This window comes from Calliphora vicina, chromosome 1 (genome assembly GCF_958450345.1).
Source record: "Calliphora vicina chromosome 1, idCalVici1.1, whole genome shotgun sequence".
Lineage (NCBI taxonomy): Eukaryota > Metazoa > Arthropoda > Insecta > Diptera > Calliphoridae > Calliphora > Calliphora vicina.
In genome coordinates, this window is record NC_088780.1 from 103,820,448 (window position 1) to 103,841,653 (window position 21,206).

The 21,206-nt window shown below is 26.1% G+C and overlaps 2 protein-coding genes across 4 annotated transcripts in view; one reads left to right on the plus strand and one right to left on the minus strand.

Moving 5' to 3' along the window:
* Positions 1 to 11,787, plus strand: part of sima (similar) — a 281,132-nt gene extending 269,345 nt beyond the window's left edge. For all 3 annotated transcript variants that reach the window (XM_065515340.1, XM_065515341.1, XM_065515339.1), the window contains one exon: positions 11,063 to 11,787. In XM_065515340.1, the coding sequence (XP_065371412.1) occupies positions 11,063 to 11,782 (720 nt within the window). In that variant the 3' untranslated portion in view covers positions 11,783 to 11,787. The remainder of the gene's footprint in view (positions 1 to 11,062) is intronic.
* Positions 11,788 to 18,600: 6,813 nt separating this feature from the next.
* LOC135954513 (uncharacterized) lies at positions 18,601 to 19,496 on the minus strand. Its single transcript, XM_065504698.1, has 3 exons — positions 19,328 to 19,496; positions 19,049 to 19,268; positions 18,601 to 18,988 (listed from the first exon to the last, which is right to left on the minus strand). The coding sequence occupies exons 1-3, from the start codon at positions 19,463 to 19,465 to the stop codon at positions 18,627 to 18,629; spliced, it is 720 nt and encodes a 239-aa protein (XP_065360770.1). The 5' UTR covers positions 19,466 to 19,496; the 3' UTR covers positions 18,601 to 18,626.
* Positions 19,497 to 21,206: the final 1,710 nt, after the last annotated feature.

Consider the following 21,206-nt stretch of genomic DNA (forward strand, 5'->3'; position numbering starts at 1 on the left):
ATCCCTTAAAGACAGTAATTGTCACAAATTTCTTATCACTTGGCTGACTCCATTTTATATATTTTGGTCATTTGACACGTGTGTGCACTTTGTAGTGCAGAGAGAAGACAATTGGTTTTTTTATGCATCCCAAGTAATCTATCGTGTAGACAATTGTCACATAAGTGTCTCTAAGTAATCTAGAGTGTAGTCACTTTAAAGTTTTTGTGAGTAATTCGAACAAACTGGTTTTTTACAAATTATGTTAATATAATTCTCATACAGTTTATTTTTATTTTTGCTTAAGTATACTGATATCCCATGTAACATAGCATGAAGTCAATAGTCACTTTAGTGTCTCTTAGTAACGTTTGGTGAAGTCACTTCAAACTTTTTTTGTACTGCACTTTATTTTACCCACCAGAAGCTTTGACTACTTTCGATCAGCTATCCGATAGTCACATTGTAATCTGACGCTATGTGACCAGTATGTGAATCCAATGCGTTGCCTACTTTGGACCAGCTATTAGACAGTCCCATTGTAATCAAAAAGAGACAATTGACCTCCTGCCTAGGACATGCCCGTGTTAAAACGAATAGTCACGTGGCTATTGAAGTAACTAGCTCCCACCCTAAATGATGGGTAAAATCACTAGTTCGGTACTGTCTCCTAGAACTGCTGTGTACTTGAGATGACTACTTGCTGGGAAATATGTATGTATGTATATTGTTCATACACGTGCAGCTTTTAATAAATTTTTGTCACAAAAAAAATATAAAAATTCTACCGAAAATTTTATAGGCAGCAGTAAATTTGAGCTTTAGCCTTGAAATATACTTAACATTTTGTATTAAATGTCACTACAAAAAGTATGCAGCACTTTTTATAAACATTTTTATAAAAGATTTAATAAATATGTACGGGTTTAGTCATCTTAATTTAGGAGACCAAATGTGAGGTAAATAAAACATAACATTAGCTTAGTGTGCAAATGTGCTAAGGCCATTTTCAATAATGGATTTTCTAAAATCATTTTGAAATCTGTTAAATTATAACTTATTTTGTGTGATTTATAATGATAAATAATCACAGTTGAAATGTCCGTTTTTGGGTTTAACACGTTTTCTATTACTTATGTTGTACTTTTAAGTGGATTTACCATATTTTCTTATAAAGTTTTCTCTTTATTTTGATCGTATTGACATGATATTGTCAATAAAGTTGCTCTCAAAAGGAGCTAAGTTTTTGATATCAGTAGTCGAATATTTCTTTAACAATTTATGATTTACATTTTTTTATTCAAATTAAAATAATAAATTAATAATTAAAACAACTCTGGAATCAAAAAAATCAAAAAAGTTTTTGATTTCGGAAAAAATATTAAAAATTTTTTATTTTTTTTTTTCGAAAGATTGAAGAAATAGCTATCTAAACTATTTGGGACACATTTTGCTAAGAACAATAGGTAATAAGTTTCATGGATGAGAAAAATCACGTGTTTGTCCAAAATGTCAAATTTTGACCCCCTCTAACTCTCAGAGTTCTTGACCGATCTTGTTTCTAACGTTTCCTAATGTTTATTATAATTTTTTGTATTAAAATCTAAATTTTCATAAAAATTGAACTTAGCACGTTTGCACGCTAACCAACGATATAAATTTTTAAACATTTTTAAAGCCAAGAAATTAAATTTCCAGAATTTTAATTTTACATTTAATGTCATTACAATTTAAAACTAAATTTCTTTTGACTTTCGGTAAATGGTTGAAATGAGTTTAACTGAAAATCAATAAGAATATAAGAATCATAAAACAGAAATTTATTATTTGTTCTTTTTATTGTTAACCTCCTTTATAATCACTAACTCATGAACATTAACCTAATCTAATTTATTTATAACAATTCCTTTTTCTTGTGAAAGGATTATATGAAGAAATAAAGAAAAAGGTTGGCAATTGTTGTCATTCTTTTAAATTTAAAGAAATAAAACTTTAATTTTCAAAATATAAATTAAAATACAAGTGGTTTACAAAAAAAAAATTAAAACTTAAAAAAATTTTTCCTACAAGAAAGTAAAATCATCATAGTGTCTTGAGGAATGGGTAGCTACCCGGAACTAGTCACGTGGCTGGTTTCTTGAAGATATGAACCGGTATTTTTTTCTAACATTTTATATGAAAATAACCAGACACTTTAACATGCTGTTGCTTGCTGAACTTGGAAATTAAAACCTGTGTAAGGAGTGTGATCATAAAAAGTGAAACACATATTTTTCTTAATAATTTATTATTCCAATAACTCAACACATTTTTATTGATCAAAATAAATTTGCAGATTTAATACTCCTTCTAACTTTTAAAATCGTTTGATTTGTTAATTAAAACAATTCAAAATCATTACAAATAAACTTATATACAAATTTCAATGGAGGTACATGTGACCTAGAAATATGTTTTCAAGGCTGATACATAGTTTATTGAGGAACCAAAGTGACCAAGTTGAACCAAAGTGACTCTTCACAGATTGTTAGTTGCCTTATCAATAACGGCCTTTATAGGTACAGTTTATATATCCTTTGATCATTTCAGAATAGTTTTGCCAGCTTCATGTATTTTACTATTATCAATGGCTCCATACATTTCAATTCCTCCAGATTCGGAAAGATAAACGCTTCATTAACTAATCCGGGAGAGGGTATAACAAGGGGCTAGGGAATGAACTCAAAGCCAAAATGGTGAAAAATCGTTTGAGGATTCGGGATACATAAACACCGCATTTTAAAGCCAACGATGGTCTAATAATTTTGAAAGTTCAAAACAGAATCGATAAATAATGTTTCGGAGAGACAATTTGTCATAAAAATGCTGTAATTATCACTTATTTTGATAATATTTTATTCAACTTTTTCCATATCATTTCTTTTATCTTAGTTTATTATAGAAAATTATATTAAAAGTAATTATTATTAAATTTTCTACCAATTTAACACATAATGACCCGTGTTAAGTCCCTTTTTAGCTAGTCAAAACACTAGTAAGTTTTGAACAATTATCCCAAATTTCACTCTGAGATAAGTGGAATTGTTTGTTGTATAGTTTCAATTTTATCAGTAGAGTACTACAGAAATTAGAAAACAAAGCGAACCTAATATTCGACGGAACATTTTTAAAATACTACTTTCTACTAACGCATGATTTAGCTCATTTTTGGAATTTCAGTTTGTTGCTCATTAGACCGAATATTAGATTCGGTTCTGAAACAAAAAGTTTAGGTCGGACTCTAATGTTTTTCATTATATTAAAAAAATAATTTAATTCACTGGTGTTTACTCACTTTTGACATCCATAGTATTTTATGTAATTGGAAGGTTAACATATTTTTTTGTGTTTAACATTTCCAATTAATATTGTTATTTCTTTGCTACAACTTATAAGCCATAATGAGCAGGTAATTTTTATAATTCTAGTTAATTATTCGACAGTAAGGTGTAAACTAAAAGAAACATCAGTTTTTGATGTAATCATTCAGTTTTACTCCAGCCCAATTCAACCCGCACAGAAAGAGGTGTTTTTTCGTGGGTTCTTCTTATAGATTATTTCTTGGAACAGATATATTGCTAGACCATTTCCCCGTTTCCATACTTTTATTTCACCCTGTTGCTAGAGCCACAAGATTAATAGAAATAACGAAAGTACTAAAGTTCTTATAATTTATGTTCATACTCAAATGAAAATAAAAAAATAATACATACGACAGTTATTGAAAATAGAAAATTTATGTAAATATATTTATAAAAGTACTGAAAATTATTAAACAAGGACATATTTATTAAAGTAGGCACATTCTTACATAAGAGTAAATATTTTTAAATCGAAATATTTCATTATACCCCCACAATGACAACATTTCTACTGGTATATTTCTATCGTAAATATATACGATATCGAAACATTTGTCAATGTTAGGAACATAGAAATCAATATAAAATTTATAACAAAGAAATCCTGTAACAGGACACTTTTCATACTATTATGGCTAGACATCGTACAACAAATATAATTCATATGCTTAGAAAATTGTCTTATACAACAATCATTTATCAAAATTCGTATTCACATACAAATAGAGAGAAAGAGAGAATAATTAGAGAATTTGACACTAATGACTTGACTTCTTGTTAACGATACTATAGCCAACTGTTAAAGCAAAAAAACTTTCATGCTGAATAATTTCTGTTTGAAATTTAGTTTTTATCCTAGTTTGTATTTGTTTTGCCCAAAAGTTCTTTGAACTTTACTTACATACCCTCAAATTGCTTGAAAATAATCAATAATATTGAAAAGTAAAAGTTTAATATCCTTTAACTACCCGGCAGTTGTGATGATTGGCCCCGAAGTATGTAATCAAATTATATTTGATCTCTTAACTATTCATTAAATAATTCATAAGCTTAATTCCTTAGTACTTCAAACATATGGAATTCATTCCTTTGAGAATTAATTTTTTAAATCTATTACAAATGGAATTTATTTTTAATTAAATTCATTAAATCAGTCATTACGAATTAATTCTTTTGATAATTATTTTCTTTATAGAATTGATAACTTACTGAAACATTGAAGTTTTCTTTAATTCAAATCCATTTAGCTTTATGAAATTATTCAATGATTCGGTTTTTGTCCATTCAAATCTATTAAAAATAGATTTTAGGCAATGTTTTTCAGTTTTCTTTTTGTATATGATTAAAAACAAATTTGGTTTATATTTTATTAAGAATTAATTCAACAATGAATGAATTCTATTCTGAATTAAGATTTTAGTGGATTAAGCTATAAATTCGATAAATTCGAAGCTATAGTTTAGTTGTGCGTGTCTAAGGGGGTAGTCATTTGACCCTACATAGATTACAAAGATGCAGTCTGGTAGGTTGTGCAAATTAGCTCATGGCTGCGATTTTACTGATTACAATGAGACAGTTATTGTACTAGCTCAATATTAATATTCATATTATTAATATTGAGCATATCATTTAACCCAACTGAATACTAGCGTCATAGGATTTAACTCATTCTTGATACCTTTCCTGCATACGGACGCATTACACTTAGGTCTCCTTACACAGGTCAACAGGAAAAAAAGGCTTCACTAACCACTATATAGATTTGATGCATCATGGTTACCTAAGTACAAAAATGGTAAAATTTTTGAATTCTATGGATACATTTTTTTTTCAAAAAATTGCGAATTTTTGTAGATGTTTCTTAACATAATTTATGATAACTCAAAAAGGGTTAGTCCGATATTATTGAAGTTTCGGAGTTATAACAACAAACTGAAGCAAAAAATATATTTTTTACGTGAAAATAGCAAATATTTTTGTTTTATTTTTGTTTATTGCTTTATCGTAAACCCAAATATAATAGCAACTAAATGAGATATCGATCATAAAAATCGATTAATTATTTTCGAATTTATTCATAATTGAATTCGTTCATTTTCACAAAATTTTACTTTTTTCTTTGATATACATAAAATTGAGTAGTTAATGTTCTTCTTTCGATTGATTGAATTTTGAAAACATTTTCCCCAAGCTATGTACAAATTTTCTCATATATATTGCGTTTTAATCGGCTCAGTAGTTTCGGAGTTATAATAACAAATTGAAGCAAAAAATATATTTTTTATGTAAAAATATCAAATTTTGTTTTGTTTTAAAAAAATCATGAAAAATCTAAAACGGCAGAAATTGTTTAGATTTATTGCTTTATCGCAAAGCCACATGTAATAGGAACAAAATGAGATATCGATCATAAAAATCGATGGACTATTTTCGAATTTATTCACAATTAAGTGAATTCGAAACTTTAAATTTCGAATAGAAATTTTGAATTTCTGAGAGAAATTTAGAATTTCGAATACAAATTTAGAATTTCGATTAACAATTTAGAATTTCGAATAGAAATTTTAAATTTCGTAGAAATTTTGAATTTCGATTAGAAATTTTGAATTTCGATTAGAAATTTTGAATTTCGAATACAAATTTAGAATTTTGTATAGAAATTTAATATTTCTAACAGAAATTTAGAGTTTCAAATAGAATTCAGAATTTAGAATAAAATAATTTGTTTCGAATATATTCACTATTTGTACAGCTCTCTTAAATACTCTTGATTTGTCCTTACACAGGACCAAAATTGTGGTTTTCTATAAAAGGGCAAGATTTTCTTAAAGAAATGCAAACGGCATAAGTGATCATTGACTTTACGCTAGATTACCAAATGACTTCTTTTTGTATTACAAACAAAAAATAAACTTAAAATGATGCCTATGAAGACAGTCAAGTAACAAGTTATAAGTGAAAAATACTGTATAAAAATAATACCTGACCACCATTAAAACTGAAGGGTATTTTCCAGTAATACCCCTTAAAAAGAACCAACAATAAATATCATAATAATCATAATTGAGTGTAATGTTACAACAATTTAAATAAGCTTTTTAATAATGCTACAAAAATATTGTTATGTGGGTTAAGAAAACACTTAAAGAAATTAATTTGGGTGTTTCATTTTAGAATATTTGACTTTTTTTGATACTAATTTAACTATTTAAACATTTTCCTATCCAATGATATGCAATATGTCTAAGATTTCTTTGGGACTTGTCAAAGTCTTAAAATCAAATGTAAAAAACGCAGTATAAAAAACAGTTCGTTTTTTTGCTAATATTTTTTAAAAACTTTTTCAAATAGTGAATATTATTTTGAAAACAATATGTTTTATAATCCTAAACTAATAACGTCAATAACCATTGACGTTATAGGGTGTGTCATTTTGAAATAATATTTAGTTTTATCAGTGATTTGATTTGTTTTGTTTTGCAAATCTATGAAATATTGTGTTTATGGAAATCTGTTTTAGATTATAGACTTGAACTTAGATCATCAATTATATTTTAATAAAAATATAAATCTCTACCAAAAATATTATGGTGTTAAAAATAACGGTTTATATAACCATTTAAAATGATTTGAAAATAGAATTATTTATTTTTAGAAATTTGTTTAAACAATTTTTAGTCTGATTTTTTCTTTAAGTGCAAAGATTCCATATATTTGACCAGCAATTAATATATTAAATTTGTTTCTTCTTCTTAGTTTTAAATTAACCACAAATTTCTTGATTCTCTACAAACTTTGCATTCAATTTCCCCAATTTGTTAGCTTTATTTTGTTGATGTTGATGCTGCTGTTTCACATCATAAAAAAAGAGCTTAATCAGCATCTTGAAACAAAACTGAAACAAAAAAGTTTTTTTTATTTATTTCTAACACGCTGCATAAATTTTATTTATTTTTTGTTGTGTTTTTTAAAGCCAACAGGCATATCAATTCCTTAAACAACTTATTATCAACATTATTATTTAGAAAGAAAACTGAAATGAAAAATTACAACGTAAGCGTTAGGACGTTAAAGTACTTGGAGATAACAGTACTTAGTATTTCTACAGTACCTTCGATGAACAACAAACGTGGTAGCAGTCTGTCGCTTTTATTCTGTTGTTATTAATCTAGATTACACTGTGCCACAGAATTTGCTATGTCACTGATTGGTGATTTTAGGTATACAAATTAAAGTATGCTATTAGACAAAATAAATCTATAAATAGTTTTGGAATTTTGGACCATTGAATTTGTCATATTTTGAATAATATTTTTTAAGTACTTATTTTTTTTTCAAACATAAAATTAATAATAAAAAAACCTTTTTAAAACTAGCTTTTATTTAAATGCTCTAAAAAGAAGAAAATATAGATTTTGTATGTTTAAAATCTTGTCACTTCACTATGTTTTCCTGTCGCTGGGCTTGTCGCAACAAATCATATAAAATAAACTTTAATTTAAAGTTTATTTTCTTCTTGTTTTTTATTATTAATTTATTTTCATCATTTTTTCAAAATTTTTAAGTTCGAAATTGGAAAATGTAAGAAATTGGCCACATTAAAAAATGTTTTTTTTATGAATCCTCATGATTTTGAGATCAATTTAACAGCTTCAAAATATTTTCGAACATAAGTTCGAATATTCGAATTTAATATCGAATTTTCGAACATAATATTCCATAGTATTGCATGATCTAGAGATTATTTTAAAGCATACAAATACTAAACAGTATAAAATTAAAATTCTTATAAATATTACTAAATTCTTGTATGTCTTAAGATCTACTCGTATTCATTAAAATCCTCGATATTTTGTTGCCTAGTGTTATTTTGAAACACTTTCTCGAAAACACACTCACACATCATGTTGTATATTATACTATTGAGAATATTTTTTCTTTTCTTCATTTTCTTCCTATTTTCCTGATGATGTACTCGTATTTTTGTATTTTACCAAAGGGAATATCGTAGATGTTGATGTTAAGAAATATGTATTTAGTAGCGAAAGAAAGTGAAATTTGTAAATATTATTTGATTATATTTGTGGCTTAAATTGTTTGCCAATTGGTTTCAATTCTTATTTTATATGTACTATATGTTGGTTAAATTTAATGTTGTTAATAAAGGTATTTATAGACGGCAATACGGAGTATTAACACTTTTCAAATTTAAAATATTATTGAAATCAATCGGTATTTCAAGAAATCTTTTCGGATAAATATTTATTGTTTACACGATAGTTTTACAAATAGTTTATTTCTTTCTTGATTGATATTTTTCTGCAAACTTTATTTTTATTTTTTTTGACATTTGTATTTATAAATACATACCCGATACATATGAAAATAAAAAGTTTTTGTTTGTTTTAATCAAATTTAAAATACCAACCGTAAATCAAAAAAACATTCGTATTTTTTGAAAATCTAATACAAATTTTGTATAGGCGATGAACTTGAGTTTTTGACAAATATTAATACTCAGTATTGCAGTCTATGAATACCTTAAACCTATATATGTACTTAGGAATTTGTACCAGTTCAATTAAATGTAAAAGTGGTTGCGTATGTCTAATTGTTTAAGGATTAACATAAGTTTTTTGTAAAGGTTTCAAAAAAGTTTGAAAGTTTAAATGTTTCCTTAAAATATCAACTAAGTTGCCTCTATGGTCTAACATTGTTTTACATCAGCTACAAATCAAATGCTGAACATTTTAACAAACTCGGATAACATTTAGTTGTATATTTGAAGTTTCGTGTTTTGGGTCAAAGTAGCAATATTTGTTAAAAATATTTCAAAAATTAAATATTGTAAATAAATTCCAATGAAAATAGTTTTTTTTATTTCATTTGTCCATAGATGTTTAAATATGAAATATAAAAATTTTCTGAAATCGATAGCGCATTATAACTTGATACCAAAAAAAAATCGCAAATTTTACATTTTCAAATATTTTTTTTTACAATATTTCAAAAAATTAAAATAATTATTTTCAATTCTTTTAAACTCTGATTGTACCTTGGCATATTTTATAATATTTCATTTCAGATTGACATATTCACTAACATTCCTCGAAATCCAATCCAATTTCTAATCGGTACCCACGCTGTCCCATAATATATACAATCGTTAAATTGTGAATTTTTAATCCTTATTTAGCGTTTATTAGAATCGAAAACTTTTTTTTAATTTAAAAAAAATAAATGCATATCTCAAATTTCAAATCTTACATTTTCAAAATTTTGTTTAAACGAAAATTCAAACATTTTCGTTTAAACAAAATTTTGAAAATGTAAGATTTGAAATTTGAGATATGCATTTATTTTTTTTAAATTCCAACATCAAATGTTTTAAAGATTTTTAAAACATTGTCTGCTTTTACACTGGGCAAGTTTTCTTGCCGCAAGTCTGAGTTTATAGGAGAGAGGCAAGCAGAAAGAAGAGTACTGGCAAGCCTCTTCAATTATCTTTTGTTTTCTGATTTTCACTATGGCGTCTATTAGGTTTTGACATACAAAATTGAACACAGACTTGCTGTATGTAAAAGCAGACATTGATATCCCTCCCCTGCAAATTTAAAATATGAATTTATTTTTATGAAAAGCTTTTCTTGTTTATATAACTTGAATATCGTTAAAAAGCTTATTAGAATATATTCTATAAACTGAAGCTTGAATGAATAAATGAATTTAAGAAATTAAACGTTTAAATCAGTAAAAAAATATTAAATGAATTATTCAAAAAAGATATAAGAACGCACTTTTAATTAGGTTTATTTACAATTAAAATAATTAATAGTTTAAGTATACTGAAGTAATATAAGATATGTATATCGTCAATATTTGCTGTATTTCCGTACTATTCAGAATTAAAAGTTTTCATTAGAACGCTCACAAAATCGTTTCATTGTTTTAATGAAAAAGTTGTTCTTTAATGAAAAACAATAATAGTTTGTTTCTTATTCGATTACTTCCAATTATAAAACTTTAAAATCTGATATATACATAACTTATAACTTAAAATATAATTTAGTATAAGATAAATATTATTTACTATAAAATCGATCCATTTATTGTTTAAATTATAACTATGTTTTATGTACAATGTTTTAAATACAATGTAATGAATAAATTTATTGAAATAAGATGCAAGTTGACTAAGTAAATACTAAACAAAAACTGGACCATTAGACAGAAAACTGAAAAGACTTTAATTTTGAATACAAAACACATTTTTTTAACTTTATTTTTAATAATTTAGCTTTTATTAGGAGAAAATTTGCTTTAGCTTAAATTATATAAACAAATTTATACTCGATTAAACAATTAACAACTAAAGCAAATTTTCTTCAGAGCCAGGTGTATAACGAACAATTAAATCTAAAAAAAATATAAAAAATATTGCATTTCTTTAAAAATTATAATACATTTTTTTGTATTTTATTGTAGCCTTCATTATGAGTGGTAATTTCCACATTTTAAATGTCAAATTAAAAATTTAAGTTAACAAATTAATACAAAATTGTTCGTTATACAAGTACAGGCTCCTTTAATTTGATTGAAAATAAAACTTTTATAATTCTTTTATAAAAAAAACTAATAACATTTTATTTTTTCTTTCCCCAATTTCTTAAAAACAAATATAGAAAACAAAATTGCCCAAACCGGAAATCATAACTATTGAAGATGGCTCCAGGTCTTCGATGCAATCGCCAGACCTTTGTGTTTCACCCTCATTGACCAGACCATTGCAGTGCATGACCTCGCCGGCCACCGTATTGCGTAATTATCGTCATAATCCCTGGATAGGAGGACCAGGTGTTTTGCCATCACCCACAACAAGTTTGATAACTAATGACGATTCTAATCCGCCTGGTTTGTCGCCATGTGATGCCATCGATTCGGCCAGCGATAGCGGCATTGATGACATAAGTGTAGCTGAAAATATGTCACCACTTAAGAGACCCTACCAACAACAACAAATGACGGCAGCAACAGTAATTGTTAACAACAACAATAATAAAATTATAGACATCGATAACAACATTATAAAATTGGCCAACAACAATAAGATTAATGAAAATATAAAATCCACCATAGCTCCCATAACTACGACCACTGTAACTAGTGCTGTACTAATGCAAGGAGCGGAGCTGGCCAAGAAATTACTTGAAGACACTGAAGAGGATGGTGCTACTATGTGCAAACGCAAGAGATCAATATCGTATATAGACAGCAGCAACCCTTTGATGACTCCTTTTCTAATGGATCTATGCAATGATGACTATCATATGACTACCAAGGAGTATTTGCAAGAGAATGATATTGAAAATGTTTTGAATGAATGGCCCGTTGATTTAGTTTAGAATAATAACACATTTTATACAATTTACAAAATATTCTAAAATATAACAAACAACAAACAACTTGACAAACAATTAATAACACATTTTTTTAAACATTGAACATTTTATTTAACATAATTGTTAAATTTATTTTATAAAAAATGTAATTGTTAAATATTTTTTGGATTTTGTTATTCTAACTTCCCCAAACACATAAAACTAAATACATACATACATACATATATAAATTCAAATAAGTTTAAACAAAAAAATCAAAACAAATTATAAACAAAATAATAACTACACTTTACTGCCCCTCCTCTGTTTATTTGAATTAACAAAAAAAAATATACACACAAAAAATATTTAGATTTTAGTAAAATAACTCCATATAAAATATACATATTTTTATAATGAATCAACTACAACAAGAATATCAAAAAAAAACCCTCAAAAAAATTTATAAAATTCTAAGGCTTAACTAAAATTGATTAAACAAATAAATTTCCTTTAAAAAACAACGAAAAAAATTAAATTCAAACAAATTTTAAAATTTATTTTATATTTAAATTGAAAACTCCCTTTATAAAAAACTTAGTCTGGCCTTAATATTGAAAAAAATCTTAATCATAGTTAAAAACAATTTTATACAACACAACAAACATAATTGGTGAAGGTTAAATTTTAAATAAAATGTTCAATTCTTTTAAAATATCCAAGTTTTCACTCATACCTTTTTTTAAAATCTTTTACATATATGTATGTATATCAAAATTAAACTATGATTAAACAAAAAAAAATAGATACATATAGATATATTTTATTATAAATACTGGACAAAATTATTAAAAAGAAAAAAATATATAATTTCTTATAAGTTACAATTTTAATTCAATATTTCTTTATTTTTTATTAGTTTAAACCCTTTTTAAGCATTTATCAGACAATTTTATTAATTGTAATAATTTTAATTTCATTTTTTTAACAAAAATTATAGAAAAAAATTTTATTTCACTTTTTTTTAATTTTAATTATCAATTTAAATCACTTTTTTTGTGCAATTTTTTTTCTATAATTTAGCAAATTGTTTGTCAATAAATAAAATTATATTTTTTTTGTCTTTTGCTGTCTTATAAACATTTTTTTTAAATTTTAAGAAAAACTATTTCTTTTTTTTTTGCTGTTTTATAAAAAAAAATACATTTTATGTTCAATGTTTTATTATAAATATTTTCATTTATTCACTTTTTAAAATTAATAATAAATAATAAATTACTTTGATTTGAAATATTGCATAAATTTTGAGTTTTTATTTCGCCATAAGAAAGCCAGCAAGCAGCAGCTGAAATGAGAGAAGTAAGTGAAAGAAAACACAATTAAAAATTTATACAAAATGATTTAGAAAATATATTAAAATTATTTAGATCAGTTCAAATTTTAAAAAGGAAATGATTACAAAATTAGATTAAAAAAACATTTATCTCCACTGTTAATTAACGACATTTGTTCAAATTTATATATTTATTAAAATAAATTTTCAACTATCATCATTGACTGACAACATTTTTCTTACCAAAATAAACAAACTATATAACGCCCCACTGTAACAATAAAATCAACGAAATTTACCATATTTGAAAAATTATATGTTAATACCAGGCAAACAGAAATCGTAAATAGTTGACAAAATAAATTTCCAGGAAACTTTCACTTTTAATTTATTTAACAAGAACTAGATTTAGTGTTTATATGAATATTTTACTATATAATAGATGCTCAGAAATAACAGACAGGTATAAAGAAGTAAATTTTTTTTGTTGGTGAAAAATCTAAAAAACAATTTATGTAATACCAAATTATTGAATTTTTACCAGGCGCACAGAAATCATAGTTAATGATTATTAAGGTTAATTTCATTTAACTAAAAAAAATCACAAAATATAAAAAATATAAGAAAATAATACCAGAAAATTAAACTTCTACCAGATGAACAGATATCATAGTAAGTAATCTTTATAATATTATTAAACTCACATGTCCAAAACAACAAACAATGTTCTTTCTTCATTATTGTTATTTTTGTTATGTATTAGGTGCTCAAAAATATTAGTAAGTATGTAGATAATTTAAAAACATTATGCATAAGCAGAGTGAGAGAGATGGATATAGACTACTTTTTTTTAGATTTCTTTCATGCCGAATGAAGTAAGAACGATTTCAAAGACAACCAGGAGTTCAGGAAAATTAATAAGATTAAAATGTTTAACAGTTTTGTAAGCATTATTTAAAGGAATGCCTTTATTTATAAAATAAAACCATATTGTTTAACTTTGGCATAAATCAATATTGTCGAAACAGCTTGCATTTTAATTATTTTTTTTTTGGGCATTTAAAGCTCTCATAATTATAATTATAAAAACGTTAAAATGTTTGCCTGCTCTATGTTAGTTTAGGAGTTATAGGGATTTAATATCAAGATATATACTATATTTCATATATTTAGAAAATGATCAGTTCATTATGGTTATCATTGAATAGTGCTTGAAAATACCTTTTATATGTAATATAATATGGTGCTGTTTATGAATATTATAAACCAAAAATTTCTTCTTGTATCGCAACCACTTCTGGAACCCATTCTGTGGTTTTATGGTTCCTAAATAATTCTAAAGATTGTTATTGTTTGTATACTACTTCTAGTGAACACAAACTAATTTCGAAAGAACATCATTGAACCTATAAAAAAAAACGTTTAATTATGATTTGGAAAAATATCAAATTTATCAGCCTAAATTTTATTTACATATTAAATTTAGTTAATTTGTTCTTTTACACAATGTTATTTTTAATGTTTTGTTTACAAATTCTAGTTTTGTAAAATTAATGTATCAGGTAAACACAAATTTTAGTAAGTATTTAAACATTTATACATTTGTTAATGTAACACATTTATTTTCATACAGTCCTTCGAAAGAATTTATTTGTTTAAATCAATAGGAAAATGACAATCTACAACATAAAGAGTCAAATAAGAAAATCTTACAAAAAATGTCTGACAATAATTTGACAATTACTGGATTTAAAATGAAGAGTTTGAAAAAAAAATATAAAAATTCTGCACCTTAAACTTAATTGTTTTTATCGATTATGTTTAATTTTACTTGCCTTACTTTTTATTCTTGTCGATTGATTTATTCTAAAGAATCTATTATCTACCAAAAAAAAATTATTTTTGTCTTAAATTATTTATCATTTTTTTAATAAAAAAACAAAATGTTTTCTACGATATTTTTCATTATCAATCATTTAAAATTAAACAATTAAATATATGTACATGTGTAAGTGAAACTTTAATTATAAGAATTCACTCTTTAAAACCTTGCAATTAGCCGTTCCCGTTATTTTGTTTATTTTGTTTTAAGCCTAGTTTTGTTGTTGTCGCAAAGAATTTCAAAAATGTGTTGCATTGAGAAGGAGAGAGAAGGAAGAATTTGCTTATACTTTCTCCTATAAGGAATTGTTTTTGTATTAATGCACATACATTTATTACAACTAAAATTACATTAATAAATAAATATGCACGTATCAGAGATGCAAAATAAACAATGCAATTTAATTTGTACAATTTTCGGCCCTAATTACTAAATCCTTGTTTATAAATAATTTTTAAATTTATAAAAGGTTTTTAAAACAAAATTTCCTTACAAAATCTCTTTTATAAACCATTGATAAATTTAAAAAATGATTATGAAAACATTAATTATTCAAAAGAATCAAAATTTAAAGAGTACCAAATCTGTATAATTTTAATGCCGTTTCTTATTTATGTTAATGATTGCCAATGAATTGTACCAAATAAATGTTTGGTGCCATCACTGCTACATATTGGACTACCTAATATGTTGTTGTTTTTTTTTAAAGAAAATAAACAAATACTTTTAGTGTATATTTTATGAGAGCCTGGTAATTTAAAATTTAATATAGGGTGAGTTCCAAAACATCAACAACTAGGGAAAGAAAAAAAGTATGGTCGGTCAAGCCCGCTACACTAAGTAAATGAGAAAAACATTTTCTTTTAAAATATCAATAATTTATGGACCTTATATGAGAGCTATGACCAATTATGGACCTATCAAAATTAAATTAGATCGTGTGATTTATTATGCTTATGAAAGTTATTTATGTTGAATTGTAAAAAAGTATAAAAACACTTTTAGCATGTCTTTTTATAACATTCACCTTCGTGAGAAGGGTATATATAAATTAGTCATTCCGTTTGTAATTTCCACAATATAATTTTCCGACCCTATAAAGTATATATGTTCTGGATCCTTATAGATAGCGGAGTCGATTAAGCCATGTCCGTCTGTTTGTTGAAATCAATTTTCTGAAGACACCAGATGTCTTCGGGATCCAAATCTTCAATAATTCTGTCAGATATGCTTTCGAGAAGTATCCTATTTAAAATCAGCAAAATCGGCTGAGATGGCTGAGATATGAGGAAAAAAACAGGACAACCTCGATTTTTGACCTACATATACATATGTATCTGGATTACAAGTCATTAATATAGACAATATGGATATCTAATGATAGATATTTCAAAGATCTTTGCAATGACGTATATAAAGTAATGGGTCAAAATCGGAAAAAATATTTCTTAAACCGAATTTTTTATTCACCAAATTTAAAAAACAAAAAATTTTTAAATTTTAAAAAAAAAAAAAATTAAAATAACAATTTGAAAATTTTTTTTTCAAAACATTATAAAATTTTGTTTACCTAAAAATAGTTAAAATTTGTATTTTGAATAGTGTCCAAAAAACCGGTTTCCGGTTTAACCGAAAAAGTGTGTTTTTGAAAAAACCAGTTTCGATTATTGTCTTTTAAAAAAACCGGTTAAGCGGTTTCGGTTTTTGTCATAAAAAAACCGGTTATATTTTTTGAATTCTTTATGTAATTATTTTATATACATTTGACGAAATGTTGTCAAATGCTACAATTTTCTATAAAATAAATCAATATTTTTAAAAATGGTATCGAAGTTTTTCATAAATATGTTTGAATGAACTATAGAAAAAACATTTCATTAAAACCGGTTAACCGTCTTACAAAAACCGGTTTGTCAAAAAACCGAAAAGTTAAAAAAACCGAAACCGTTGGAGTTTACAAAGATGAAAAAACCGGTTGACCGGTTTTCAGTTTCGGTTTTGGATACTCTAATTTTTAAGTATAATTTGGTGAAGGGTATATAAGATTCGGCACAGCCGAATATAGCTCTCTTACCAGTGTTTAAAAAGCTACGATAACTAACAAATTTTTAACTGTTGCTACAACTACTGCTTCAAAAAAGTGTATGTAGTGGTAGAAGTAGCATTTGTCTTTTTTCGTTTTCTTGTTTTTTTAAAACTACTGCTACCTTCAAAATATAAAACTCTTAACAGAGCAGTAGTAATAAAACATAAATTGTAAATGGAGTAGTAGCATAAAAATACAAATCATTGCTACTGCTCTATATCGAGTTTTAATTTTTAAGGTAGCAGTTAAGTAGCAGTTGATGCAGCAGTTAAGGTAGCAATAAAAGTAGTCAAAAAAAAATCATCAGTCATAACACCAAAATTGACAGAATTAAACACTGTGTGTTGTTTTTGTTTTGAGAGAGTTTGACAGAATTATTCGTTTTTATTCGTCTCAGATGTTCGTGTTGCTAACAGAAATATCGTGTTTTCTGTGTTTATAACAAAAAAGCCGAACTTTTGTTTACAACACGACCAATTTACACAAATATACACTCACAACAACACATAATATACTTTTTTGGCTGAAGATTTTTATTTTTGACTTATTTTATTGCTACCTCAACTGCTACTTAGCTGCTACTTCTTCTGCTACTTAACTGCTACTTCTTCTGCTACCTCAACTGCAACTTCTATTACTACTAAATTTTAAAAGTTGCAGAATTAATAAAAAACTAATGACTGCTACATCAAAACTTTTTCTTTTTTAAGGTAGCAAAAGAAAATAAATTACTCTGCTACTTTTAAATTTTTCTTTTATTAGTACTACTACAACTACTGCTACCAAAATGTGAAGGTAGCATTAGTAGTAGTAATTATTGACTCCGAGTTTTTATTAATTTTTTAACTAGACTACTTGTGTTTTTTCGTTGCTACTGCTACTTGTAGTCTAGTTTTTTAAACACTGGTTTCAACTAGGTTTTTATCCTGTGAATTAGTTTTTCAGTTTTTCGCTTATATCTCGCTAATATTATTAGACCGCTTATTTTTATTTATTTAAGAGTTTTTCAATATAATGAAAATCCTAAAATTTATTAATATTTAAAAGTTTCGGTTTGTTGGAGATTGGGCCTTATAATAGTTTCGATTGTGTAAAAATAAAGATTTAAGTCGAACTATAATGGTTTTCATGATCTTAAAAACATGAAAAAATTCACTGGCGTTTACTCACTTTTGGGGTCGCAAATGAAAATTGCTCATGGTTCAGAATTAAAAAGACGTATGGATGTTATGCACGCTTTTCCCAAACTTCAATAAATTATTTTACCATAATGAGTTAAAATTTTAAAATTTAGCATTATAAGTCAAAGCACAAAAATTGAGTTGTTTTTTCAAAGATGCAAGGAGCAACATTTAATAAAATTCCGAGCAAGTATCAACATTCAGCAAAGTCTGACATTTAACTTTTGGTATTTTGAAAATTAAATTTAAATTTCCGCTGATGTTCTTACAGGTAAAACTAATAACAAATTATCTACAAAAAAAAACTTATTTTTAAATTACCTACCTTATTTTGAGAACTTCTCGTATTTAGCTCCACGCTGGCAGTAAAAATAATGTCAATATTCTCACGTAAATTTCAAATAAGTTGTAATTATATCAATTAGATTATCTTCTGGCACTGACCATTTACATTGTGGATATTTAATGTCGCAATAAATGTTGTTGTGTTGATGATTGGAAAACGATGAAACATTTATTGACTCAATGGCTTCCTTAAGAGATGTGTGACGTAAAACACTTCTCAACCATTTAATGCCTATTAAACCGTCAATAATTTTATCGACACCTGATGAATCACCCTCATTAACACGACGTGCAGATAGCTGTATACGTGCACAAATGGCTTTTTGTATGCATGAACTTAGGTCGATGTCGTTACTTTGAAATGTCTCATCAATCGTATCAAATAGACCAGTTAATGAGGTATCTAAAAAGAAACATATTTATAATACTTAATTGAGAACTTTAAGAATGCAATACAACTTACCAACTCTAGCACCTGAAGAATTTCTATAAACCAATTTGAAATTATTTAAAACGGACCACAATTCATGTTCTAAATCGTTAACCGATCTTCGACGCTTGTCCGCGGTAGATTCTTCTCTTCCAAGTACCACATATCTTCTAAAGATGTAGGAAATCAAGGCACTAGATGTTGCCAATAGACCGGTGGTCACTAAGGCCGCAGTATTTATATTAATTAAAGCCTACAAATATTTAAAAACTGTTTGTTAAAATCATCATAAAATAACTTCAATAAACTTACCGGCTCATTGCCATAAGCATCAACCTTCCTTACAATTGGCACTTTAATAAATGGCAGTAGGAAATCCAAACCTATTTTAATATGTTCACCCAATGGTTCAAAGGATACCAGGTTAGCTCGTGATTTCCGTTCCAACATTTTCTTTGCAGATGTTTCACCCAAGTCATCAGCTGTATTGATAGCTATACAGTATTTGATATAAAAAATAATAAAAGGGAAAAGGAATTTCTTAAACATTTTCTTCTCACACACAATATAAACTTCACTTCAAGCGTTATGTTTTGAAAATGAAATTTATTTTAAAAACTTTAACATTTTTAATAGAGATTTGCAATGTCTTTCTGCGGGCTTTGCAAGCTCTGTTGCCTCTTTTAATAACGAAAATGAGGTGAGAGTTAAATCCATTTCGTTAACACTTAGTTGACACAACAAAGTTTTTTTTACTTTATGTAGGTTAGTAAGTTGTATCTAGCAGATTTCTTTTTTGATATACATAAATAATTGTGTACAGATTTCGTGTTAATGGGTATCAGGTAGGATATTCACTCGAATAATGATCGTTCGATTAATCGCGTAATTTCTTACGTATTATTATTCGAACAATTTAAAAATGGCCATTAGAATAATAGAATAATCGAATAAAACGAATAAATGTTCATATACAGTTTGGAGCTCAAATGAGTACATGATTCTATTTTGTGCACTTCTTATGGAATAAACATAAAACTATTTTATAAACATAAAATCATTTTATTTACGTAATAACGGATTTTGAAATTTTTTTTTTTTAAAAAATGCAATTCTTCCCTAAATTGTGGGGTGCAAAATTGAGTACATTCGAGTTATTTTCGTTTTGTCTGTTTTTTATTTAGAACTGGATGTTTTTTGTTTTGAATTGTAATTCGTTTTGTTACATATTAACATAAAATAAATGACAGAAAAAATTTTTGGATTTGCTTTATTAGTTTTATTTTTATGTATATTTAAATTTATTAAATTGCTTAAAATTTTCCATAATTTTAAATTTAAATAAGTAATAATCACAAAAATTGTATTGTTTCGACAAATAACTAAAGACAAAGGGATCTTCGATCACTGTAGATGAGTGTTCCTATAGCTCCTTCTATAAATATATAAATATTAGTGCAAGAAGTTACAATTCTAAAAACAAATCTTTAAAAATTTTTAACTTAGGACTTGAACCAATGAAAATAAAAGGTACGGAATAAAATATTTGTTATTTAGCTGACGAAATATTAGAAGAATCGAAATTAATAATCCAAATTTTTTTTTTGCGTATTTTTTTAAATGCATCAATCATGCACTGCCTGACTTCAAATTAGCCACGTTCACTGACATTGATATCACACTTTGGACAGATTCCATTTATTGTGTAATTCCCCAAGACCACTTTACTAAGCAAAGATTCGTCGATAGAGCTTGATGTATAATGCAATTTGTTATAAATAATTTTGAAATAGTGAATAATTAATTTACTAAAGAATTTGTTACTCAATTTAAAACCCGATTAATGAACGACATAAAAAAGTTCTTAATACGTTTATATTGTATTTGAGTTAAGGATCATGTCCAACTAGCTAAAATTTTTTAAAGCATAGCTCCAAAACGGAAACTAAAGGGTTTGCTAGTCTGTAGATTGTTTTGTAGATTGTTCGAAAGGGAATTTGATCAGAATATTTCTGTTGAAAATTTAATGATGGACTTTGTTTTCGAATGTTTGTTAACATTATCAATACTTGAATTGTTAACCTTAACGTTATTTATTAAAAAACCGACATCAAAACTTCATTCTTTATTTTTTTTAAAAAAAAATTAATTTATTCGAATAAATAATTCGATTAATTTTAAACGTGTGATC